The sequence below is a fragment of the Clytia hemisphaerica genome, unplaced genomic scaffold (assembly GCF_902728285.1).
Source record: "Clytia hemisphaerica strain Z4C2 unplaced genomic scaffold, Clytia hemisphaerica genome assembly, whole genome shotgun sequence".
Taxonomy (NCBI): domain Eukaryota; kingdom Metazoa; phylum Cnidaria; class Hydrozoa; order Leptothecata; family Clytiidae; genus Clytia; species Clytia hemisphaerica.
In genome coordinates this window covers 1651646-1678961 of record NW_027103510.1, presented here as the reverse complement: position 1 = coordinate 1678961, position 27316 = coordinate 1651646, and the positions used below count along the sequence as shown (strand labels likewise).

At 35.7% G+C, this 27316-nt stretch overlaps 1 protein-coding gene across 1 annotated transcript in view; it reads right to left on the bottom strand.

Annotated features, from left to right (window-relative positions):
• Positions 1-25500, bottom strand: part of LOC136799143 (zinc finger CCCH domain-containing protein 15-like) — a 29462-nt gene extending 3962 nt beyond the window's left edge. The window contains exons 1-12 of the mRNA XM_067055850.1: positions 25300-25500; positions 20590-20661; positions 20358-20375; positions 19620-19646; positions 19086-19173; positions 18809-18955; positions 17445-17530; positions 10949-11131; positions 10487-10555; positions 10179-10259; positions 9675-9767; positions 348-512 (exon numbers count right to left, since the gene is read on the bottom strand). Coding sequence (XP_066911951.1) covers positions 348-512; positions 9675-9767; positions 10179-10259; positions 10487-10555; positions 10949-11131; positions 17445-17530; positions 18809-18955; positions 19086-19173; positions 19620-19646; positions 20358-20375; positions 20590-20661; positions 25300-25368 — 1098 coding nt within the window. The 5' untranslated portion in view covers positions 25369-25500. The remainder of the gene's footprint in view (positions 1-347; positions 513-9674; positions 9768-10178; positions 10260-10486; positions 10556-10948; positions 11132-17444; positions 17531-18808; positions 18956-19085; positions 19174-19619; positions 19647-20357; positions 20376-20589; positions 20662-25299) is intronic.
• Positions 25501-27316: the final 1816 nt, after the last annotated feature.

Here is a 27316-nt window from a genome sequence, read left to right as displayed (position 1 = left end):
ACTTTTTTTTTGCTCTAGAAGTGAAAAATGCAAAAAAAGTGACATTACCGCAAAACGTGTAAAAAAACTGTGGTTTACGTGATGCTACCATTTTTGTTGGAATATTTTATTTGGATTGGTACTTGGTCTAAAAGTTGTAGAATTTAAGTAGCTTTTCAGGGATACCTTACTTTTTTTCTAAAGATTCCTAGTTCTTGAGTTATGATCAAATAACTGAACATGTCTATTTTCTGAAAAAATGTTGCGCGCTGACAGCGTGAAAATTTAAAAAGTTGCGCGCTGGAAAGGTTAAGCTTTTATGACTAATAACCTCTTGGTGAAGTTCTTTACAACGTTTAGACTCTTACCGTGTCACCGTTCAACGTCGGTCCGTATGGGTTCCGTTCACTGGCCCTCAGAGAAGACGCTTTTGAAATTCCTTTGTCGTTAATATGGGCCGCAGACGCGTTCATGGAGAATTGTTCGAGGTCAATTTCTTGGCATGGTCCTTCGTCGACGGCTTCACCGAGTTGCTGTGAATGAGAAAAGAGATTGTTAACTTCTTAACTTTGCGAGCCTCTTCATATTTTGTATAAGCGGAAGGAACACCACTCCTCCCCGTATGTCAGAATTGAGTGATGCTGTGAACATGAAGTTTTGACCAGTAATAAATATTGACAAATTAAGTGAGTTGTTTGTAGACCAGGATGTTAAAAATGGCTCATCAAATAAATTTGGAAACTAGTTTGGTGTTGTTGAAACTTGGTCCAAATAAAAATAAAATTTACCGAAAATATTGGTATTTTTATTGGTAAAATTTTGTACTTAACAGAACGGTCTGTAAAACAACCCTTTTTCTGGAACATGGGAACTACAGGAGCTTTGGAGTTAAAATTTGGACCAGTACTCTTAGGTGCCAAATAAACGGGCCCCCCCCCGCTTGTTAATTTTTCGAAAATTTTCCAACCCCCCCGGACCTTATAAGGACCCCCCCGTTTATTAATTCTTACGAAAATTTTCAGCTGTCAAAGAGAAGGCCCCTTATTTTCTCTTAATAGCCTGATTTTAGCCTATATTTACCTTATTTTTGGGGTTTCAGAAGTACAATTTCCAACCCCCCCGGCAATTAGGTACCCCCCGTTTATTAAAATTTCGTAAATTTTCCAACCCCCCCGTTTATTTGAACCCCCCCGTTTATTTGGCACGTAAGAGTTATGGGTCTCGAATATTTGGGGCAATATGGACCTGTGGGGTTGACATTTTACAGACCGGTCAGAATTTTACCAAAAATGCTCACTTTCGGCAAAAACAAGTTTTCAATCTTGAGATAAAGGCTAGGCCTAAATAAGGCCGAAAAGGCAAATTTGAGTTGGTCTGTAATATACACATATTTGGAAGGTGGAAAGATTGATACTACGTCCTTAATTCATATGTCAAGTAGGTTACTATTCAACATATATTAATGAAAGAGGGGAAATTGTCAATATTTGTCGACGACATGTATAAAGGCTGATACTTTTTAAAAATAGTTCCACTATGGAAAATCTATAGGGAATTTCTGAGTAGCATGTTGACATTATTAAGTGGTGTAAAACTAGTAAAAAATGAAACAAAGTCTATACATTATATCAGTTTGTCCTGTCGGGTTTTTCTATATGATAAAAATGTCTTTTTCAAAACAAAAATTTCGTGGTAGTCAAAAAAATTTTAGATAGAAAAGTAGTTTATGTACAGTGCCTTTTAAAAAGTTAAATTCTTTGAATAATTCCAATAATCAATATAAGAAAAATATATCAAAATCAAAATCCAAATAAATCCAAATCCAGTTAAATAAACTTTGCATATAAAATGTATAAAGTTACGCTTATTTCCCTGAAGTCTCTTATTTCGAAATGACGTTAGTGGTGTTCGTAATAAAAATTTAAAAACCTAACTTTAGCTATCACTAAAATTGTGTTGAATCCGAAATAGGTCTGTTGCAGAGAAAGGACCATTTTTACTAATCGACATTTCTCTCTGATAAATAATATCGGTGCAACCATGACTAAAAAGCTTCCTAAATGATTAAATAATTAAGTTTATCTTAATTGAAAACCCCTTCCTTGCTCCGTTTCTCCATAAAGGATAATCTCATTTCTTGCTCTCGTTAGTCTTGCATTCATTTCGTACTGATTACAACGTTCAAAACCAATACAATAGAATTCATTTCCTCTTTGCATCGTCTTTCCGATTGCAAAATTAAACAATGCTCGTTCAATCCACTCCCATTGGAAATGCCTTTTGAGGGATTGATAGTAGAGCAACCAAGCGTGTATTCTTTGGATGAAAGGCTGTCGAATCTGTTCAAAATCTGAGAAAGGCTTTAGATACTTTTCTTCTTTCCGATCACAAAATGTAGCTTGTCCAATCCACTTCGAATACCTTCCGAGGGAATCGCTACTAGATATTTGATATTGCCCTGTATGTACCGTCTTTGGGCGGAGGACAAACAACCAAGCTTTTAACTTACAAGAACTAGACGTCATTTTTTCTTCCCGATGGCGTAATGTAGACTGTTCAGTCCGTTCGATTTGGAAATACCTCCTTTGATAGAAGTCACTACAGAGTTCATATAGCTTGCATTCTTCACAAGCTTCTTGTTGGTGGAGTTTGTAAGCAGTTCTGATTTTTGGTTTTGTTTCGATTCTTGAATTGGAGGGGTCCTGTTCAAAGGCGAGCTTCCAGATGACATAGACATTTTGCTTATTCTTCTCGATTTCTCCAAAGCCTTGTTGCCTTTTAAAATTACTCCTTCGAAGAAATTCTGGTTGCTTCAACGACAGTCTGTCTGATTGCCTAATTGAATGCTTTGTCTCCTGAATACTTTTACGTAAATAAGTTTAGAATGTCTTTTAACAAATCCTCTTCCTGGAAAGTTCTTGGTAAAGTTTGTGCTTCGATACCCTGTGTGTTGCCACTCAAATCAATACTCTGCTTCACGTAAAGTATTTCATAAACTTTGCACAACAAGAATGGCTAACTTTATAGCGCATTTTGATATAAGAGTCGGGGAAATTCCTTTTTCTTGAAAAAATACCTAAGCCGATGCCTCATTTTCCCTACTAATAATTTTGTCTAGTTCAGCATTTTTTAAAGATAGATCAGAATTATCATAATTGGATTTTTTTTTACCAGCTAAATCTTGATTGCATATTTGTATGTCATATTAGTATAAAGCTCATAGGATGGGCGTGTTCTCTTTACGTGGGCGTTGGCCATGGAAACTCTCCTTTCTTGACGTATGACGTATCCAAGATTTTCGTAAAATCGAAGTTAATCTAAATCTAAATCTCTCTATTTTTTTCGCTTTTTAAAGTTTTAGGGGCTGCATGGGAGTAAAATGATATTCAGACCAGTCAAAGATTCAGCCATCTTTAATTGGTTATCAAATTCCTGACTAGGTATGTGACTTATTCCCTAATTACTCCTGTGAATGTGGTCGAAAGTTTAAACTGTTTTTGGATTCAGTCCTCTAGCGATTAAGATTAGTATGGGAGTGACTTGGGGCTATGCTACTCGGCTATTACCTAAATTACCCCAAAATAAGCAACATGGATTTTTAAGCTTACAAACCTTTTGTGAATAATGATACTGACGAGGAATTTCCCGAAATGTCGGGAAAATTTATTCGGGAGTTTTACTTTGTATTTCAGAACTTCTTTCTATTTTTACATTTGAGGTCATATTACAAAGAGTATGATAAATACACCGATTTTAGATTATTTTTTGTAACGCTAATTTGGATATTCTTATTATCGTCTTATAAATTACAGAATGTTAAATGATATTAATTAACGGGCAATTAAAAGACGCTAAAAGTATATTTAGTGTTCATGGTTACTCATTTCATGAAAATTCTTGCTCCGGCCTAGAGCCTTTAATTCTCTCTTCCGACAACGACGGTCAAGACATTTTTTGTTTGTTTATCTAATCCGATGATCTATTCCGATTTAATAAAAACGGATTATCTGGATTTCGATAATATTGCGAAAGTATTTAGAAAAAGATGGCTGCCGAAAGTGGGCTTAGCTGCAAATCTCAGTGAAAGATAGTGATCATTTTCATCATTATTCATGATGTTTTGGACATGATTTATGAGAAGTTTGATGCATACTGGTCTATAACAATGTGGAAAGACTTTGGAGAAATTTTGGCCATGAATCGTCAGCTGCTCGAGTGCTTAAATCTTGCATATGGCTAACTTCTCTAGTTTTATGGACGCACAAAACCATAAAACTCTGTAACTTGACAATGGATAGACTGGAGTCGTTTATAATGCGTGTAATACTAATAATAATAATACGGGATTTAGTTTGTATAAACGACTGGAAGAATCCGGTGTTCCAGCCTTATAGATACAGGGGCTAGCTACGCAGAAACTTGCGTAGCGAGAAAGAAACTTGCGTAGCGAGAAAACAATTTATCAAGCAACAACAAACTCTCAAAACGAAATCAACTCAAATGAAAAACTTTCAATACACAAATCCACACATACTTTTTTTCTCGAGAATTATTTTGAGCAGGAAAAAATTACAATTGCAATATTGACACTTTTCTTTTGTTTGGAGTGCACAAAGGTTTCTAGACGACTAAAATTGTTCTATTCATTACTTTTTGCTTTATTTCTACTATGTATAAATTAGTCGTCTAGCTTGCTAGACTAGACAATGGAATGAAACTTTCAAACACACATCCATTGGAATTCGAAAGAGAATACTAAAATTACAACATTACAGTGCAAATTTGCAAACGATCTGAGCAGTTTTTGTGGTGTTATGTGTATGGCTGAAAATGATCCTGTCCTGTTTTGTATTCATCATTTTTTGACTGGGCGACCGTTCCTTTTGATTTTTCAAACCCGACACAGATATTTTACAAACATATCACTATGAGAATTCAATAAAGGATACTAAAACACAATTCCTGTGTAAATTTGAACAAGATTGGAAAAGATTTCACAGTACTATGGCTGAAAATGATCGTTTTTGGACTTTGTCGTAATTTCATCGCGGCTGACGACCGTTCCTTTTGATTTTTCAAACCCGACACAAATATTTTACAAACATATCACTATGAGAATTCAATAACGGATACTAAAACACAATTCCTGTGTAAGTTTGAACAAGATTGGAGAAATTTTCACAGTATTATGGCTGAAAATGATCGTCTTTGGACTTTGTCGTAATTTCATCGCGGCTGGCGACCGTTCCTTTTGATTTTTCAAACCCGACACAGATTTTTTACCAACATATCACTATGAGAATTCAATAAAGGATACTAAAACACAATTCCTGTGTAAATTTGAACAAGATTGGAGAAATTTTCAGTGTTATGGCTGAAAATGATATTTTTTGGACTTTGTCGTAATTTCATTGGCTGGGGCGACCGTTCCCTTTGAAGATTTTTCAAACCCGAAACAGGTTTTTTCCAAATATACCACTATTTATTACATACACACTATTGTACCATTTTATTTGGTTTATCCTACTCTCCCCCAAGTATTATCCCGACAATAATGCTTAGCTAAAAGCCCGTGGCCTCTAATTTAGACTATTTTTCTTCCCAAAATTTTATCTGGACAATCAAATCAAGAACTTGGAAATATTGACTTCTAAATGTTTATCTCATTTAGCTCCAATTTTGAACTTTTTAGTCGAGGATGAGTGGGCGGGGGGTGGGGTTGGTTCTTTAAGCAAGAAAGTGCATGTGTAATCACTTACTCTCGGGTACTTAATAGCCTCCCCCCCCGCTAATTAATTTTTGAAAGTTCCCTTTTTTGTCCTAATTCAGCTGTATTAGCCTCCTTTTCAAAAATTTTCCACCCAGGACATTTTTATTCCAAACCCCCCGCTTATAAGTTTTGAGATTTTTTCCAACCCCCCTACCCCCCACTTATTCCAACCTCCCGCTTATTAAGTTTTGAGATTTTTTCCAACCCCCCCCCCCCCGCTTATTCCAACCCCCCGGCTATTAGGTACCCGAGAGTAGAAGAGCTAAACTTCCAGCTTGTTTATTTATTCGTTAAGATTATTTCTCATACTCGCTCTGCAATAGAATTATTACTTTGCTTTCTGATCTGTTCTGATTAGCAGTTTGTGGGCAACGTTCTAACACAACTAACTCAACAAGCTCATCTTTCACATCTTTTAATCTCTTAAGCCGGAGCTTCCAGCGCAGCTGGTTTATTGTAACTTAAGAGATACTCAAGATTTAGATGTATTTTCCCACAGTCTAGACACCAAAAGTTAATGAAATTTCGTGATTGCTGTTCTAAAGAAAATATAGAAAACATTTTTGTCCCTTTCTAATAAGAGCTGTATGTGGGCCTAATTGTAAGAAAAGTAATTAGATCTCATTTTTGTGGCCTAACATCACAATCGTAAAGGGCGAGGTTCCAAAAAAAAACCCTAAAGTGGTCACGTATGGCTACCCTACAGGTTAGATGGAATGATTTAGGCTTTTCCAAGCAAACATAAGTGAAATATCGTAATAAGTGTTGTTGTTATTGTTTTCACAAATCCTTAAAGCTTCTGATTGGTCAAGCGCTGAAATTCTGTTGTAGTGCAACGTCGCCTAGGTAAGATTTCCTACCGAGCCTCGGCACACTTTTCAACCAAAGCACGTTATCTAGCTCTTCGGGCTTTACAGAAATCTATGTATGGGCTAACCTAACTAATTATATGGCTACCCTTACTAACTATATGGCTACCCTAGTGATGACCTTTTTACGCTGATATTTATAGGATCGATAAGGCACATAGATATATTATCAGGTCCAAAGAAGTGACTATATCTTATTTCATCTTTTTTGTAATTTTTGTACTTTTGTACTCTTTTTTGGATACAATGAATGGCTTTGAAGTCTGTTAAAAAAGCCTACGCGAAGATGGAAATTGCCAAATTGTCGGGAAAATTTTTTGACAGAGTTTCAACCAGAGGCGGCAGCTTAAAACAGAGCGAAAGGTTTGCTATTCTTACTGGACCATCCATGGTATCAGCCCCCCCCCCCAGAAATCTGAAGGGCACCTAGGCCAGGTTAGTAGAGGGGGGCTAATCCTCTTTTTCAAGAGGACTTAACTCGTTGGGGGCACCATGCTTCAATGGGGGCACCTGACAAGTGGGCAGAAACCATGACCATCGCTGCTTTTTTGTTTGTGAAAAGCAAGAAATTTGTAATGGGGTATTGGCTAAACGGGTTAATACTAAAACGGTTTCATTAAAACTTTTCCCAAGGTTGAAGTATCCAAACATTCATCCTGGGGCAATTTTTCATGTAACCTTTGGCATGTCCAAAAATGCCATATGTTTGGCGCAAAAACTTTCCTCATAATTGATGACGTTATATAATTTAAGATTTGAATATCTCAAAAAATAATGGTCAAACATGATGAAACGTTCACCATTTCGTAGTCAATAGGCTAAGGCAATAGAACATCTTATTTGACCCATTAACGTCGAAGCGTTCTTAATTGATAGTCTTCATTATGTAATTTCAGCAAGAAGACATTCTTTTGTCGAATAGAACAATCAACTGACGTAAGCTTACGTAATGAAACGCGCGCTTTATTGAATTGTTGATTTCTTTCAACAACTTCTCTTGCAGGCTTATATTTTTTTTCATAGTGATTCAGACCTCCATTTAAATATCGTTAACCTGGCTTTAACCCTATTATTATCATTCGTATTCTCAAGGAAGAGGGTGTTTTCCACAAGCCTTGCACAACTTTTGATCTAGAAAAGTTATGGACTTAAAACTTGGCAGAAAAGTTTTCTACCATAGAAGGAGCTCATAGAAAAAGATTTGGGTTGATGACGTAATAAAGGTGATGACATCATTACAAAGTTTCACAATTATCGCTGACCAATGAAAAAGTACTTTTCAATAAAATAGTAATTAAAGTTGAACGAATGGAGATTTTTCAATTCTGTTTTGAATTTCTAAAAGCAAAAGAGAATATCTTTAACATATTTGCCGGTTTTTAACATATTAGTAAAATTGACGTTTAAAATCCATGCAGAAGATGAATAAATTTTTTCAAAAAACAATGACGTCGTTTTTGGTGACGTCATCAGTATTTGAAAATTTTAAAAATATTTTTTAAAATTTATTATTGATACCTAAAACCTGTCAAAATTTGAAGTCAATTGGATGCCTAGATCAAAAGTTATGCTAAATTTAAGATTTTGGAATTTTACATGGTTTTATGATATGCCTGTACATAAAACCTGATCTGGTCGGTATATGATTGAAAAATTTGGAATACATGCTGCTTATAAGATTATATTAAAAGTCAGAAACTTTCAGAGTGCTAAATTCTTTTCAGTGAGCTATTAGCAAAAGAGTGCCAGGCTGGTGGAAAACACCCCCTGATAAAAAAAGGGTTAAGAGGGGAGTTTCAACCAGAAATGGCGACTACGACCAGCGACTACGACCGGCGACCAGACAAATTTGGGTTATCAAGTTTATCTGCTCTCTCTCCACCGTAGAGAATGTCCAAATCAAGTCCTCAGAATACTAAAAAATGACCTTTGAAGTAACCAGTCATTTTCTTGACAAAGTGACACTATTTGACAAAAATATTGGCAAGGTCATTAAGTATGATGTCCTTAAGCTGCTGTCCAAATATTTTGATTATGCTGTTAATGAGATGCCTTTAGTATGAATAGATAGAACTTGTTAGTAGGAAAAAACTGGGAAGGCCAGTTTTAAAGATATGAATCTAACCAATTATTCTATTGTTTTTATGTTGACAAAGTGACTAATTTCGACAGAAATAACAAATCTGATGAAGAAATACAAGCCAATTTCAAAATATTTTGTGCCGCTAATTATTTTGATGCTGATAATACAAAAGGATAGAAATTGACACCATAACCAAGCTCCAAGAGCGTCAAAATGGTTGTTTTACGCATTAGGCGCGTGGCTCTAGATAGATAAGGAGAGATACTCTACGTTGGAGAAAGGGAAAAAACTCGATAACCCAAATTTGTCTAGTCGCTGGTCGTGGTCGCGGTCGCCGGTCGTGGTTGTCATTTCTGGTCGATGTTTAGAAACATCCCTTTAAGAGAGATGCCTTGGAGTTTTTACAAGATACTTCACTAATTGGTCATTTAAAGTGATAGAGATGACGCGTTCTTTAGAAAAAGTAATACGATTCTTTTATTACATCTTAACGACCAACCAAATCAAATAAGAGCTTGTAAAAATTCCAGCTTGTCCCCTTTAAGAGTACACTTAAGCAACGTTTAAAACTTTGTTTATGATAATTCATGACGTAACAAATATTGATCACTGCTACTATTATCAATGAAAGTTTATTGCGCTCATAGTTCAATTACTTCCTAAGCAGACACGTTAGGGTATTAACTGAACATTAATTCGATTAAGAGTGATCAACATTTAATACGTCACGAATTATCATAAACAAAGATTCAAGGGAAAACAGAAAAGGATGGCGATGTTAACGAAAATAGATTGAAATAGTAGGTCGCCGTTAGGTCATTATTAGTCACTCAAAAGAAGTGGGCTGAAACTTTGATTGTTCAGGAAATAGGTAAAAGCGATGACAAGGTCCTTTTTCATAATTGGAAGGGGGGAGTATCGCCAAAATTAGTTTCCACAAAGTAAACTTATTTCGAATATTGTAAGAGCAAACCTCTTTTCTGAATTTCGAAATTTCGTCATCAGCTTCATCGTCATCCGCGTCCGCCATTTCCGGTTTGAACAAGAACACTTCTTTTCCACTGATCTGAGAATATGAAAACAACAAAAGAACAACATTAGAATAGACCGTTTAACAGTGTTGAAAAAACTGACACTTCAAGTACTTCAAGTTCATTTTGAGTTTCAACCGATCTGAGACGTAGAAGCATATTGTGAACAGTAAATAAGCACAGAAGTTATGACGCTTATAGCACACAAAGCTTAGCACAAATATGGTCTTTATAACATGGGCCCTATCCTGATAGGGTGCTTTTTATGCCGTTGTAGTAAGTCAACAAAATCCTTCTCAATGTTATTTGTTTGCGTATGTTTGCTGCTAAATATATGGACTTTTTTCTACTTTTATATATTTGACAAGAATATTGTTTGTTACTATAGGGAAAATGATAATCTTGAATTTAGTTGATTGGTGTTATAATACTCTCTCCCACAATACCTTGCCGAGAAGTTTTCCAGTTTTAAAGTCTTCTTTCTTTTTGCTCATCTCTGCCGCAAGTTTATCCTTTTTCTCTTGAATCTAAACGATGGATTCATTATAATATGACAATATGTAGAAAATGGACAATTTAATCGATACCTTAAAAGAATAGACTTAGATAGAGAGGGTTTCTCCTTACTTTCCTATAATACAATGAAAATGGCATTGCAGTTTTTACACCGAACTCAGAATTTTACGTATTCTTGCTCTTAACGATTACTTCTCTGTGCAAAGTAATGAATTTTGACTGAATTGAAGATAATTACCTTCCGTTTTTTCCATGCCAAGAAAGTTTGTAACGTGACAGGCGTTAAATCCCCCGTTAATTGTTTTCTCTAAAAAAGTAAAACAAAAGTAGAGTTTCAAGTCATACAGAATACAAATCGATTCAAAATGAAATATTGCTATTCCATTGTCTCAATCTTAGAGATTAAAGCTAATATCCTAGTCAACATGTAAAGCTAAGAGTATCAATCAAGCGACCATTGAACTTTCATCGGACCAAAAACTGTCAGGATTGGTCATTGAAAAATTGATTTTACTCAGAAAAGCACCCAACGGATTAATATGAAAGGTGTATTTTATAAATCAAGGTAAATGTATAGCTTCAAAACCAAATAGAGCCATTCTATTTGGCTAATTTTCATATTCCACGTGACCAGTATTTAAAACATTTAACCCCATAAAAGGTACTGAAAAAGTAATCAATGAATGTGAGGAAAACGTACTTCATTTTCGATATGTTCTTCCAGTGTAATTTTTTCTTCGTCTTCTTCCATTTTCTTCTTGTCTTTCTTCAAGACGAAGCCAGGCGGCAATGCATGACGGTATATACATTTGTTTCCACTCGGACAATTCCAAAACCAACCGTATAAACCTTTCTCAATCGCGTCCAAAAAGAATTTGCAGACCTGCAAAATATAGAGAAATATCGGATAAGATACACTAAGCATGTATATAATAATAATAAATCTCTTTTATCACCTATAAGATAAGGTACATGGTTAGGGAAAAATAAAAAGCTAAAAGTATATACAGCGTTAAAAAAAAGGAAACAAAGTTCAGAACAAGGTCAGACACAAATTATCATGACGAGAAAGGGACGGGATAGGGAAAATGGCAGGGGAGGGGTGTCATGAAGATGTGGCTGTCCTTGAGCGTTGAACGTGTTCCTCTAGGATATGTTTTAGAGCAAGCCGATATTCCATCACATGCCAGTTCTTTATAAGGAGCTTGCATAGGTCAACCTCGCTTGAGTTTTCATAAATATATTTCCTATCAATGTTGTGTTTTTTATCCAAGATTACTTGAACGAGGTCAAGGCTGCTCATATGAATAGTGTTTGCTGCCCTCGCGAGAAAGCTATAGTCAATATTGTCAGTGCAGCTGAGTGTGTTATACATATATGAAGAGGTGTTGGAGTTCACCAATGTTTGTCGTAGAAGTTTAACTTTTCTGTCCTCTATGAGGACAGAGACATCCGGGATATTGTAAATTTTGTGCAGATGATTTTTGCTGTTTTTCGAAATATTAAACAGAGATTTTAAACAGGACCTCGCTTGTCTGTTTAAGCAGTCTAGTTCAGTTTTAGTTAAGTCAATAAGTTCCAAACCATATAGTAATTTTGGCAAAACGATTGATTGAAAGATTTTGACAATAGCATCCGGGTGACAGTGCCTTACGCCAGAGGTTATAAGAGAGGTGGCTACCGACCATAACTCCGAGATTCGGGAATCTTTGTGTCCACTAAGAGAGAGTCTGTTGTTCTTTGTGCACCAGTGGAATCCAAGATGGGTGAGTTTTTGTTGAGGATTGATTTCTGTAGATTCAAGTTGTATCGTTGGATTAGCAATACTACTCCGGCCGGAGATTACAAATTGTGTTTTTGATTTCGATGGGTTGAACTTCAATCCATGCTCTCGTCCATATTTTTCGCATAAACTAACCATTGATTGTAGGTGTTTGAGAGATGGGCTGAGAAGGATTATGTCGTCCGCGTAGGCAATGACTGCTGTGTGTAGTCCGTTAGGTAGTGAGCAGCCAATGTTTAATTGTTTAACTTTTACAAGAAGACCTTCAGTGTATAAGTTGTACAGGTAGGGTGAGAGGATCCCACCCTGGCGTACACCTTGAGTCAATGTGAAGGCTTTGGAGCGAAAAGAACCATAGCTGACGATTGCTGAACTGTTCAGATAAAATTGAATCAAAAAGTTTAAAACTTGGTTGGGTAACTCTGAATCAAGAAGTTTGGTGAAAAGTATTTGCCAGTTGCAACAGTCAAAGGCTTTCTCTATGTCCAGGCTACAAACGTATACCGGTGTACTGTTGTTATTATAATATCGTATTGTATCTTGGATGACGAGCTCAGCATGAATCGATGATGATGCTTTAGTGAAGCCGTATTGAGAAACATTGTGGTCCGTGAGTTGAGGGCATTTCTCAATAATGATAAGTTCAAGTATTTTTGTGATGATCGGGAGAAGACTTATTCCACGGTAGTTATTCGCGTCGTTCAAAGACTTTTTGTGTGATTTCACCAGCGGTATAAGTATTGACGTACTCAGTGATGCAGGAATGTCTTTGGAGCGAAATATTTCGTTTATTAGTTTGGTGAGGTATTCATTGAATGTGTCACTTGATGCGTATTTGTAATGTTCTGGTAACAACTGGAAAGGGTCACGAGATTTACCTGTTTTAAGTTTTTCTATTACTGATGAAACGTCATGCTGGGTAACGTAAAATTCGTCGGAATCGAGATCTTTTTGAAGTTCATGTAGCATATTAACAAGTTCTTCATTCGATGTGGTGTTATCAATGGTGTCGATTCTTGGTGTATTAAGGAGCTTATCAAAGTGGTCACTGAATTCTTTAGCAATGTCGATTTTGGTAGATTTGCCATTGATTGTGTATAATTTCTGTTGCTTTTTCTTAATTAGATTAATTTGAGCCCAGTATGAAGATGGGTTTAAGTTCTTGAGCTTTTCCACATTAATATAGTGTTCAACTGTTGCTTGGTGCTTTGCGCGTTTAACGAGTGTTCTGAATATCTTACGTGAGAATTTGTAACGGTTATAGGAGATGTCTGAATCCTTTCTAGGGAAGTTGTTTTCTCGCCAAATGTTAAAGTGTAATTGTAAATTTTTCTTGGCTTCAGTTAGTTCGTTGTTCCACCAGCGTTTAGTTGGAAATTCGAAGAAGTCTTGTTTAAAAGTTGTGTAGCAGTCAGATGCCGATGAGTGTAGGATATTCTGTAGGTTATCAAGCATGGTTTCAGTGTCGATTACATTGTTGATTTTAGTGATGTTTTCTGAAACTTTTTCCTTGTATAGTTTTACAAATTCACTATTTCTCCACATATGGGTTGGTATATAGTCATTGGTCAGAGTTTCTGTTTCAAGTTCAGTGGTATGATTGTTTGTTGAAGGTGGGGATTGTAACGTCAATTTAACAGCTAGGTGGTCGCCTGTATTCAAGGCATCTGGTTCGGGGACGTGTGAGTCAACAAGTAGATCTAGTAACGATTGTGATATAAGGACATGGTCTATATATGACTTGTTGGGAAGCGAAATATGGTGGTATGTGTAGTTTGGACCATGACCGTGAGTGATGTCTATTGGAACAAGGTTATTATCGGCAATAAATCCTGATAGGTAAGGTAAAAGAGCATTGGGTGGTGTAGTCCTTTGTGTGATAGGTTCATTCGGGCAGCTTTGAAAGTCACCAAGGATAATCGATTCAGATGTAGCGGAAAATTGGTTCAAAATACCAGTGATAGATGATAGTTGGCTTTTATATGTTTCTATATAGTCTGATTTGTTTATCGATTGAAGGTATACTCCTGTGATAACTAATAGTTGATTATTTAGTGAAGTCTGTATTGTTGTCATGTAGTCCTCTTGGAAAATTGTAACTGAATTTTGAAATTTCTTTTTGCGTAAGAATAGCGTTGTTCCACCGAAAGGTCTACCGGTGTTCTGTTTGTTAGCTGGCTGAAAGCAAATATAGAAGTCCTTTTTGTAATCGTGGATGAGGTGTGCTTCACTTTGAGTAAGCCATGTCTCTGAGAGATGAATGCAGTCGTGATCGGCAAATAAATTTGACGTCAAACAGAAAGGTTGTGCTCTTCGTTTATTTTTCAAAATGAAGAATTTTCAATAAAATTTTAAAAATATGGAAAAAATAGCCAAATTTCAACCAAAAACGACATCACCTGGCAAGATCCTGATCCCTGATGAAGATGCGAGTGACAACAATCGATGTACCGAGCATAATTGTATAAAAGACGATGAAAAAATGAGAATTCAATGTCATAAATGCCAACGAACGCTACATTATGCCTGCACTGGACTACCACCATACCAGTTCAATATGTTTTTGAATAAAGGTTACCGAAAATACGTGTGTATAACTTGTTGCTCTCCGGCAAAAGAACTCGGTAGAAAAGTTCATAATCAAGTGGAAAGAATTAAAAGCTGCACGCACAGTTATAAAGAAATCGAATCGTGCGAAAGTATAATAAAAGTCAAAAGTGAGAGTGAAAAAAGTCTAAACACAATGATCAAAGATTTACAGGCAAGATATCAGGAATACATCAAGGATAAAAATCAAGTTACCAATCTAATACAGAGCCAGTTTTCCACGCTAGAAACAAAACTAACATCCAAGATAGAAGAGACGTTGAATAACAAGACTGCAAAAATTCAAACCGCAACAGAACCACGTAAGAAAAGTTTTGCTGAAGCGACTAAAAACAATGATCAATTAAGCGTAAATAGCATGAAACAGCTACTACGAGAGGAAAAAATCGACGAACAAATTGAGGACCAAAGGAAACTATCGACAGACGCAAATATCATTATCCATGGGGTAAATGAAAATGAAAAATAAAGAAGATATCGATTTCGTTACTGAGCTTCTGAATGACGTTAATTTAAAGACTCAACCAACCTACGTCTCTCGTGTTGGAAAAGAATCTAAGGTTATGCGCCCAATCAAAGTTGTATTCAAAGACAGTCATAACAAATACAGATTCATGAAGAAGTTGACTGAATTGAAACAACACGAGAAGTACGTGAAATTAAGTATCACCGACGACTTGACAAAAATGGAGAGGGAACAAATCAAAGAGTGGAAAAAGAGAGCAGACGAGACGAATAAAGCCAGATCGAATGACGATTTTAAATGGAGGGTACGAGGAAGCCCTCGTGAAAAATTATATTTTAAAAAGATTTTTTGTACAAGAACGGTTTAGAGGCCCTTGTGCCTCAACTGTAATCACCTTACAAATTGTAAAGTAGCGTTGACTTTTATTAGCCTTTGTTGCTACCTGTTCGTCAACTTGAAATAAACTATTACATACATACATACATACATACATACATACATACATACATCAGTAATAATGTTGTTTACATATAGATAGTTTGATTTAAATCCATAACAGTTCAGAGCAATAAATTTTACGTTGTTGTTATTATTACTATGCCCAGCCATTGCGTGAATAATAATGAGAATTATGTCCTTTGTCTAATTTGTGATGTGGTTTGCTGTGAGATTGACTTTGTTGTTTCTGGTCTGAATAGTGGTTCTGTTGGTCTGAATGGTGGTTCTGTTGGTGATTCGTTTGGTAGTGCTGTTCATCGTAGTCGATTTGGTAGTAGTAATCATCTTGCTGTCGAGGTTTGTATCTGGTTTGACGGGATAGAGACTTATTTCGAAATGGTTTAACAACGAGTCCTTTTGCCCAACGATTAGGTTCGAATGCCTTGTCTTTGTCAACAGATGGTATATCAATTTTGAATGATCGGTTGTATTTGTTGACTTTGTTTGGTGTTGGTGTAACGTCTATAGCTGGTAAACCGACTTCCTCCTCTACGTAACTTTTGACATGTGCGATCTCTAAAGTGGGGTCAAATCCTCCAACGAACAAAGAGTACGGTCTGGTAGCACCGGTTATATTACCTCTGACTTGGGGTTTGTCACCGTATACAACAGTCTTACTCGTAACTTTAGCTTTCTCGGAGGTGGAGTCGTCCGTGTTAGTTGGATGGTTATCATACGTTGGATGGTTAACGTACGCTGGTTTTGAAGCAGATCTAGTAGGTTGAATTTGTGCATTTTTGCGTTTGAAAGTAGTGCCAGTGCCAAGGGGAGTTTCATTGTTGATGATTGAAGAGTCGAAAGGAATTTCATTAAGGATACTACTGCTAAGGATGTCGTTGTTGGACGCTTGACGTTCTACATGGGGGTTGTAGGATCCTCCAGATTTCCTTGGTTGAATATTGTTTTCACTGTTCATAAACTTATCAAGTTTCATCTCAACACTAACAAGATGTCTCCTCAGATCAGCATTGTCAACACGCAACTTTGCGTTGTCTTCTAAGAGTTCTTGCATTTTCTGGATAAGTAACGTTATGTTTGGTTCAAGCAGCGGAGATGCTATTTTTGTTGTGTGCGATTGTTGCTTATCAGATGGTCTGAAAAGAGAGTTGGCAAGCCTCAACACAATATGTCCTTCATGGATTGAGAGACCCAACTCGTAAATGTCATTTGCAGCGTACAGTGGGTTTGTGCGATTTTTCAGGTGTTTAGATACATTTTTGTCTGTGATGAAAAAACCGTTTTCTGTTAGTGTGTCTTGGTCGAATACGTTCAAGAATTGTTGAAAGACCTGTTCTCTTAGTGTTTTGAGAAAAGGAATTTGAAGCTGTTTTGAAAGTTCGTTTGTAACCTTCGGCAAATTGTAGATATTGTCCAGGTTTGTAAGAAATGAGGTTGAGTCTCCTTGAGTTTCTTTAATTTCCATCACAATTAGTGGAAAATTAAAGGTGTTGTTGTTGTTTTCTGATGTTGAAGATGCGCCATCTTGAACACGCGCGTCTTCGTCCGCCATCTTGTTCTTGTGTTTGTGTTATGTCTATAATGCACTGTTAGATTTTGTTCAAGACTTTAACATATGTGAAGCAGACAGATTGGTTTAAGCAATGTTTATAATCTTTGTACTGAATACTGGGGAAGGCCGCAAAGAAGCAACTAAATGTTTCTCTCAATTAACTGGAATAATGTCCAACGAAAAGTCAAACATGGCCAACGAAAATAAATGTTATAATATAATAAGTTAAGAAATCAATTCCCCCAATTTTGGTGATTTATGTTATGATTGACTTCGTGGAAATCTTAACACCTCCAGAAAAGTTTACACAAGAGAAAAAGAATAATACATACGATATCAGTTTTATTCGTATTTGTAGCGCCATGCTTTTTGTTGACAACATCTTCTAACGTGTCTTGGTCCCAGTCCTCCATAGACTCTGAAGAAAGTGAGATACATCATCATAGTGGTTACAAATTGAATTGAAATAGCATCCAAAATAAATAAAATAGGGTTAATAAGGAAAACCATTCCAAGCCTAACAAAGAATGAATTTTGTATCAATCAGCCCTTTGAAAGTTGTGCACAAATAAACAAAATGTTGTTCCGTTTCAACTGAATTTACAGCATTCCTTTCTTAAGTTTGGATCAATTTTCGAATCAGCAATATTTAAGAAACGCTCACGCATGAGCACAAAGTCCGGCATTAGTATGCTATTTAAGAGCCATTTTTTTTTTTAAATCTTCAGAATAAAGATACTGATACCTCACCCTCTTAGATTTTGATGAAATTTTGACCAAAATGATCTATCACACAAGAAAATAAGACTCTGAAAATTTCACCTTGATATCTCAAGCAGTTTTGCAGATATAGTGTCTCAAAGATAGGCTACTAAGCGAAAATTGACCCCTAAAAATCATGAACTCTGGTGGGGAGCAGATTTTGAAAGTCAATGAATTTTCATTCAAGTACATTAGAAAGCTGATTTACAGTGGATTTCAAGAACTTTCTGTAGGGAATCAGAAGAAATCAAATTGAGTTTCCAAAATTTTCCCCGAAAATCTCTAGCACCTCCTGTAGAGGACTTCAAACTTTGCGTAATCTGGGTTTGGAAACACTTTTAGCTGTCTGCTGATGGTCCTTGGGACTTTTTTGAAGCAAACTTTTGACCTGGAGTCGTTTACTGGTGGGTTTTGGCCACAAAAATAACATTTTCAGGATTTCCATCTTTGCGTAACCGTCAAAAATGGCCGAAAAAATTGCTATTTTGGCAGACCTGGAGCAAAATTCAAGATGGCGTATCTTTTTAAGGCAACACCAAATTTTTTTGAAACTTTCTGCAAGGATTCCTTAGTCCAATATTTCTTGTCCAGAAGATTTAAACAGCATTGTTTGCAGTATCTCATAAATTATCACCCTAGTAATGTTGCTTAGTTATTTAAGAATCAACAAGTCTTATTTTCTTGTGTGATAGATCATTTGTTCTAAATTTCAGCAAAATCCAAGAGGGTGAGGTATCACACCCTGAAGACTCTTAAAAAAATGGCTCTTAAGTCACAAAAAAACTTTTTCAAAATAGATGAAATTTTATATCATAGATAGGCAAGTTGGTTGATTAAGGTTGGAACCACAGGGAAACCATGAATTTATCATGAGGAATCCTTACTCTGATTATATGTGTAGTGTCAGGAATAAAATTAATTAAGTTCTGTTTACCTTTCTTCCCGTCTCGCTCATCAGAGTACATACTTCGTTTCTCAGATTTACGTTCGATCGTTAAGTCATGTGAAAATTTACATTTGTTCCCTTTGCCACATGTTCCTTGCTTGAAGTAGGAACACAAAACTGATTTTGGATCAACACCTGATTTGAGAGAAAGAAGAAGTTATGAGATTCATATTCATGAACAATTTTCTTCGCCCATAACCTACCATAACTATAACTAAGAAAAAAACATCGATTAAAGGAAAGAAAAAAGATACTTGAAAAATACCTGCTGCCACTTTTTGTACTTCTTGCACGGGCTTGAAGAGATCATTTAGCTCTTCAAGCTTCTTTCGCTCTTGCTCTCGTTTTGATAACTAAAAATGAAGGTCAGATTGTTTTTTATATCAATCATTTTCCTAGAAACAGTAACGAACTTTTTGTGGGTGTTCACTGGAACGAAGTTTAATAAATATTAGAATTTAAAAACAATAGCTACAGACACGCAATTCGAGGACTATAAAATCAATTTAAAAAATATGACAACTTTACTTCCTGCCGTAACAAAATCAATGTTTTCAATATTTTCTAAAACTTATTGCCACTAAAAATTGTTCCGACACGTCAGTCGAAATTTTGTCCAAATTTTTTAAACAACAAAGACTTGTTATATATTATAATAGGATAAACATTTGTAACTTTTCATTTTTGTTTTCGTTATTCAACATAACAAAAAAGTCCCAAAATAGTTAGATTTTTGTAACTAATATAAATAAACCTAAATTTAATATTTATGCGAGCAAAGCAGCGATGCAATACATACTTTAGGTGCATTTGCTTCTCCTGCTTTCTATAATAAACGAGATAATAACATTTAAAGATTTTCAAGATATTGAAACTTCAAGGTAAGTGGCATAGTTCGGGTGGGGGGTGGGGGGGTTGGGTTTAGATGTCCTGAAAATCGCAGAAAGGGGAGGGGTAAGAGAAATTCTCGTAAAAAGGGGGAAGTTCTCAAAAGGGAGCAGGTTCATCTAGAAAGGGGGTTAATGTGTTTGCAAAGTTCTTTGAACCCATCTTTCTAAGTATCTAGTTTTGCAGTCTGGGTTAAAATCCTAAATTTTTTTTCCTCCCTTCGCTCTATACCTATTTTAACCAGTTTTCAGAAGGAACACTACGAATAAACACAAAAACACCCCTTCAATAGTGAATATGGTATTATTTTAGTTAATATGAGTGGTGCATAATATCCTGAAAGTAGAAAAAAACCTGATGACATTCCGGTTTTGAGTAGGGTTCCATCAAATTTTGAAAGGGGGTAGAACCTAGAGTAGGGGGGGGGGGTAGCTCTAGGCTAGAGTGGGTATTGACCCCTTTCCAAACTATGAGTGGGCAAGTGGGTAACGGGTAAATTGATTTTGTGATTGTTAACGCCCGAGTTTTTCTTTGTAACACCTTTTCTCTGCATAAAAGTTCCGTAATATCACACCATGTCACTTATTTGGAAACCTGACAAAGAAGATTTCGTAAAGATTATAAAAATAAGAACAATCATAAATCATACCTTTTGATTCCCTTGAACCTATGAAATATTGAAAGGGTAATTATTATGTTATTTTAATAATGAAAATATTTTTGAATGTCAAAACACAGAAACACTTAAAAAATCTAAACCCAAGTAAGGTTTTGTCCATTTTATAAATAGACAAGTAGTTAATTAAGCATTGCTGCCATAGAAATGTAACTGGTTGAAAATGCTTTTAAAAGATAAACTTCACCCGCAAACCTTTTAATACCTGATGTTGAACAGTTTTTATGTACGTTTGTTGTTTCTTTCCTTTCTTATTCTTCAATCCAAATGTTTTGTCCTAAAAAAGTAAAAAATGGTTATTTCATCATCAATTATTTGCTCTGATTGGGGATGTGGTGCTTTATAGATAACTTTCTTATACCATCCATTCTCTCTTTTAATAAAAGGTTACTTGGTACAATGTGTCACTCCAAAGCCATTTTTCAGATTGTACAGAAATTTGGTCCCCTCATATCAAAACAACAAAATGGTTAATCGCAATAAAGCAAAACATTCCAGATTTCAGATTTCTAACCTTGCTCTAAAAGCTCTGCTGTTTTTGAATATGAACTGACTTTAAATCAAATCAACAAAGAACTTGCAGGCATGACAGTAGACACTGTAAAAATGTGTGTGTCAATATATAAATCTGTAACTCTGAAACCGTATCTGCACTGGTAGCGATTGCGGCAGTAACAAAAAAAGATTGTTGAAAAAAACTTTCATACCTCCAGGTTGGAAATTTTTTTAGAGAATTTATTAGACTTACTTTTGCAAAAACTATTATTAAGATACGTCTTTTCGTTCTTTCAAAATTTGAAAATGAGTACTCGTGAGTGCACTTTTTCAAATGTATTTGCGACACTGTAATTCTTTTTACTGGGGATACTAAAAACAAAGGCACTAACCACCAGAGACATCTATCTGTCTGAAATTTTTAGCATTTTCCCCTGTAAAAGTTTAGCATTGAAAACGTACCACAGGAAGTTTTCAGGAAGTTAAAATATGCACTTAAAATGCAGTTTTTCCCTCTAAATTTTCAAATTTTTTTAAACAAATGCATATTTTCAAAATATTGTGATAATTACCTTTTATCACTAATAAGATTACCTTAATCTTCCCAATTATTTCAAACAATAAATGACTCTAATTATTTATTAAAGTGTTCGCTATAATTTTACTCTTTTCCCTTAGATTCTTTTCTCTTTAGTGCACAAGTTTAATTTACAATAAATATTTCTTCTTTATGTTTCTTCCCGGGTTTCTTCCTTTTGGTTGTTCGTTGATCATTCGAGTTCCTTCTTGTTGGCCATCCAGTTGAGATCTGGTGTTTCTTCTTATTTTCATCAATTTGTAGTATTTGTATAAGTCCTGAACTTGCATTTCTTTTGTTGAGTTAATTTGAGACACATTATGTAATGTCTCCGTAATTTAGTCAGTTATTTAGCGTTCATGGGTTGGATGCTATAAAGGCTCATTATGTTGTGTGTGTTATAATGTAATGGATGATGTAAATAGTTGATGCAATGCTTCATTTTAAAAATAACGAAGATGAAAAGTTACCATCAATCCCGCCAGTAAAAGAAGGTATTCCAACTAGTCTACGAAAAGTGCGCTCGCGCGGCGAATAGAATATCTCACAAATCAATATATGCATAAAACTGACGTAATCTTTTCTTTTATATGCTTAGGTGATGTCACCATCGATCCTGACTTGACAATGGGGAACCAAATTTGACAATGCATAATTATTAAGAGTTGCCGAGAAAGTTGGTGTGACTCAAAAATTGCGCGATCAACGAAGCGCTAGAAAAACGCCCACTGAAAATTGAAACTAGAAATTTATTGATTATGTTTCACTGATGAAAATACGAGCTTTTTGTTTTTTGTAATTGTTATAAATTCATAGTTTTTAAATAATATTTTTCAAAAGTCAAAGCACAACTAAAGTGAATTTAAGATGATTGGATGGATATTGGGCGGACGGGCGTTTTACACGTCCCGAGATCAGAAATTAGACGAGAGTAAAGGACGGGGACGGGGGCGCTTTATTATGTAATATTAATTCATTTTTTTATTTTTTTGCGATTGCAAAATGAATTTTTGATTTTTGAATCAATGAAATATAATGTAATATATTATATTTGATTGTCAATGCCAAAAGATATTTCTTTACTTTACGAATAATCTGCTATGTTGCTTCGCCACTTACCCCAGATTGTTTTAGTAGGCACTTTGGTCACATGAATAAAAACACGCTTATATGTTGAACCCGACTGTCAGTTAGGGAAACCATCCAGGATCCTGCCATTCTATAAGCCAGCAAAAACTAAATGACACTTGTAAATTTAAGTTTCTTACCATTTTCCATCGAAAACAACCAAAAACATTGCTACTTACCTAAGTCTAAAATGGCGGAAATAGTTGCTGGAAGACAAAGGCGCCTGCTGCTTCGAGGGTGGTAACGCCAAAACATCCAATATGATCTTCCAACAGAAGGCGAGTTAGTTGCCGCGCGAGTTAAGTCATGCACTCCACCGCAGTGCACAACGAAGCATGTTTCAATGAATATCATTAATTATAAGAATATCTTATGTGCTTACCTTCAGTAAACTTTGAGTGCTTCATTAAAAATGAAGAAGGTAAGAAGATAAAAAATGCGCTGGATAATTTTCATTGTATTAGTTTGGTCAATCATCGCTGAAAGTTTGTAAAAGTTTTTCCAACGCAAAAAAAAATTTCAGCAAATTAAAAGCATAGTGTGCCTATACTTACTATGTTTGCTACATCGTCTAGGCTAAAAAAAGTGTGAAAAGACACAAACGTCATTTTTTAATGAGTGATATTATAATTTCTTTGATTGCAGCCGCGTACAGGAGCTCGCCAAATGTTCCTAACTGACTGTGGACTGACAGAAATTGCAATTACATAAATTATTGTGGAAGTGAACACTTGAGATGAATGTTTGGGAAATCAAAAAGACAACTTTTGTAAGGATGTTGAGTTTTGTTTGTATGTCACTTTGTGACGGACTGATCAATAACAATCAAAGTACTCGAACGGTTATCGAGTCTTTGAAGGGTTGTTAACAAAGTGATTGAATTGCTAGATTACGTCGATCATTACCGTTTTCGGCAATTACTGCCGTTTTTGGAAAGAAAAATTGATATTATTATTGAACACGTGGTATTTGACACGCCTCGTTTAGTTTTGTTTTCAACTGGTTTTTGTTGGAGATTCAGTTAGCAAAATCGAGTCACATGTATTAGTAAACAAATTTACAACGGGGGGTTTTGTTATCTCGTTTTGGCTGTGTTTCGGCATCGATGCAGGATCTTTTTACATATTATTTTAGAACTTTTCATGTTAATGAGCAACGAAAAATCGAAAAAATCACTGTTAAAAATCCGAAAAACCTTTTTCTCGATGCAATTTTACAATTTTCAAACACCTCTAACATCTTTGCCCTTATAAAGACAACACATTTTGTTGATTAAAGCATTTCATCGTTGAAAAAATTGCCGTTTATAGCAATAATTGCCGAAATAAGCAATAATTGCTGTTTTTATCTTAAACACCCAGCCAACTGGTTAAGTCTATACTGTCTGGATTGCTTCACAACCCGGCCAGCTTGGAAATGGTGAACAGTGCGACGGATATATTCGGCGTGAGGCAGTAATTACTTTTGGTGAATAGTAAGGAACGGATACAAAGTAAGATTTTGGCGTAAGTCAAAGCTTCGCCCCTGAACCCCCCACCAGGGCTCAGGACTCATTGGGGGGGCTACAGCACCCCAAACCCCCCTACATGCAGACCTTTTTTTGGCGTAGATCTCAGTTCAAACAAATAACAATTCGGCGTCACGTGCGTTTGCGTAGGGTAAAATGGCGAAATGCGAAAATCGAACTTGGCAAAATTTTTTTGAAAAATGACCCTACAAGATACAAGATTTGACCATATCTTTTTATTCCATGAAGAGATTACTTTCAAATAAAAAATGTATTGACAATGAATGGGTAAGCTTTCTAGAAATCCAAACATAAATTGTATAGCTTTTACTAAAAAATAGCACTTTAGGATCAGAAACGGTCAAAAACCAGCTGTTTTCCAATTTTCTTCGAGTTACAGGAATTAATTCCTTGTTTGTTTTTATCTGAAAATTTCAGTAGGGGTGGCCAACATGGTTCCCTTGCTCATATCAGGGGGGGGAGACGGGGGTAAGAGAATTAAAGTTTCTAAGTAAAATCTTAATTATCACCCAAAAAAGTGCCTTTTTTATGTCCATATCTTTTAAATAGACAGTTAGGAACATTTGGCGAGTTCCTGTACACATCCGCAATCAAAAAAATCATAACGTCACTCATTAAAAAATGGCGTTCGTGTCTTTTCGCACTTTTTTTAGCCTAGACGATGTAGCAAACATAGTCACACATTCATTGTTAATACATTTTTTATTTGAAAGTAATCTCTTCATGGAATAAAAAGATATAGTCAAATCTTGTAGGGTCATTTTTCAAAAATTTTTTGCCAAATTCGATTTTCGCATTTCGCCATTTTACCCTACGCAAACGCACGTGAGGAAAGGTAAATGAAATCCGTATCAATTGTAAATACATGGCCCGAACATGGTCCGAACAAAATGTTCGGGCCGATTCAATAATACTTTTTTGTGGCCCGAGCATGGTCCGAACAGGCCCGAACATGTTCGGGCCATGCCGTGGGTCGTCGTGGCGTAGCCTTTGCATCGTTTCCACACCCAGTGTGGAATCCATGCAAAAGCCACGCCGAAGATATTTTGAGGATCAAGAAGGTTGCACCCAATTGAGGACATTCTCACGCCGAATTACTGTGCATGAATTCCAGACTGGTTCCACACATGGCAACCCGCCCGGTCGATCCAGCCCCAGAATTTCTCAGAATTACAATAAGAACTCACCTCAACAACTTTCTGCTTTGCTTTCTCTTGAGTCTTTTTACTTGCTTTATCAGCTTTCTTGGGTGGCATATTTAATCAAAAAGATGTCGAGAAAAAAGACGAAAGTTGGAGAAAATAAAGGGAGCGACAAGCGAGTCACACTTTCGAGAAAAAAGTTCATGTGCGCTACAAAGTCTACCATTTACATTTTAGAACAGCGAGCGCAGGTTAATCCTTGGTCATACGATCGGCTCAAGAAAATTTATTATTTTAATTTAGTAAGTACGAACAAGGTATAAAAAATTCGTGGTGTAATTTTTAACCAATCAGATGCAAGAAAAACCAAAACAAATCGTCCCTTTAAATTTTATCAAAACAAACTATCAGCTGATAAAAATGGCTGACGAAAATTTTTGAAATTTTACAGCTGAAGCCAAAAGATCAGCTTTGGAATCGAATTTGAGTTTTCAATATATCCATGGATCCAAAAAAAACGTTACCTGATGAACTCTTTGAGAAAGTATTACAAGAAGTTGAAATAGAAGACTTCAAAACAATCAATACCGTTTGTAAAAGTTGGAAAAACTTTGTAGAAGGTGATTGGGCTCTTTGGAAATATCATTGCAAAAACCTTGATCAAACTATTGTTGAGAAGGACGCTCAAAAAAATACACCATGGAAAGATATATTGAAGAGAAATTATGGTAAAAATGGAGTCCTAAGAAGATGGGAAGAAGGACTTTACTCCAATATGGACTGTTTTGTTAAGCAACCTGACGATTTCATTTGTGAGCTTGATTTGGCAATGTGGGGATACCTTTTAGATTTGGTATGCTGATTGGGTGGTCCTAAAATAATCCAGATAATCATATCTTACTTCTCAGAGAAAGTGTTTACTGTTCTTTTGTATTTCATTAACATCGAGCTTACATCTTATAGGTATATATTGAACATTGAAAAGTTTTATCTTTGAAGTCAATATCTCTTCTAAGAATAATTGAGCAAAATAACTTTCTGTTCTGTTAAAGTGAAAGGCAAATCTAAACTGATTCCAAACTAAATTTTACTGTTTTATATTGCCATAAATACAATTCATTTGTATGGTGTTTTATACTTTAATTGACTTATAATAATCCCCTCTGTTATTTTCTCAATTTTCAAGCCAATTCTAGGATACACATTCAGTCTATTGATTTTTTTTTTAATATATAAATGTGCTTTGGATTATCTGTATGAAATACCTTATAGACGATAAATTTAATTTTTAGATGTTTTGGATATTTTCGATCAAATATACATTATTTCAAACAAGTGGACCCCTTCCCTTATCCACTTCAGTCCCCTTACCAGGGGCCAAAAAATTAAGCGTACCTCCACATGTCATAATTTTAGTTATCTTCCATACACAGAATTGCATTTAATTAGGTCAACGATTACAAACATAATATACATGTAAGTAGCTGATAGAAGGCGCTGTGGTATAGAGAAGGCGCTGTAGTGGTTATTGACCTTGGTTGCTGCACAGGCAACTGAGGTTCGATTTCCACTCCTAGTGGTTCACTTGGCAAGTGAATGAACCTTCGCCCGGGTCAACCCATGCCATGTGAGGGGGATTGGGTAGTCAGTCCAAGGTGCTGACGGGCCGCTAATTGAAAGCGTCTATAGTTGCGAAAATGGACCTTAAAGCCTCCTGTGACTCAACCAAATAGAAATAGAAAAAAGAAATACAGCTTGCAAATCCGTAATTTTTTCTAGGTGCATACTTTTTTTATCGAGTAGAGAACCTCTCGTCACTAGTTGAGAATATAGATACTGCTCAGAATATATAATGGTTGACTATGCTACATGTCAAATTAAATTATCATCAACGTAACTTTTAAGATATAAATAAAATGTTAAAAAGCTAATGGTTGTGAGTTGGTTTAGTGTGTGAAGTAGCTGATCTAAGAGTTAATAGAATGTTCATACCGGGTGTCCCATAAAAAAATTACCCTTCTCGAAAAAGTCGAAAAAGGTGAAAAGTCGGGGTATTAATTAA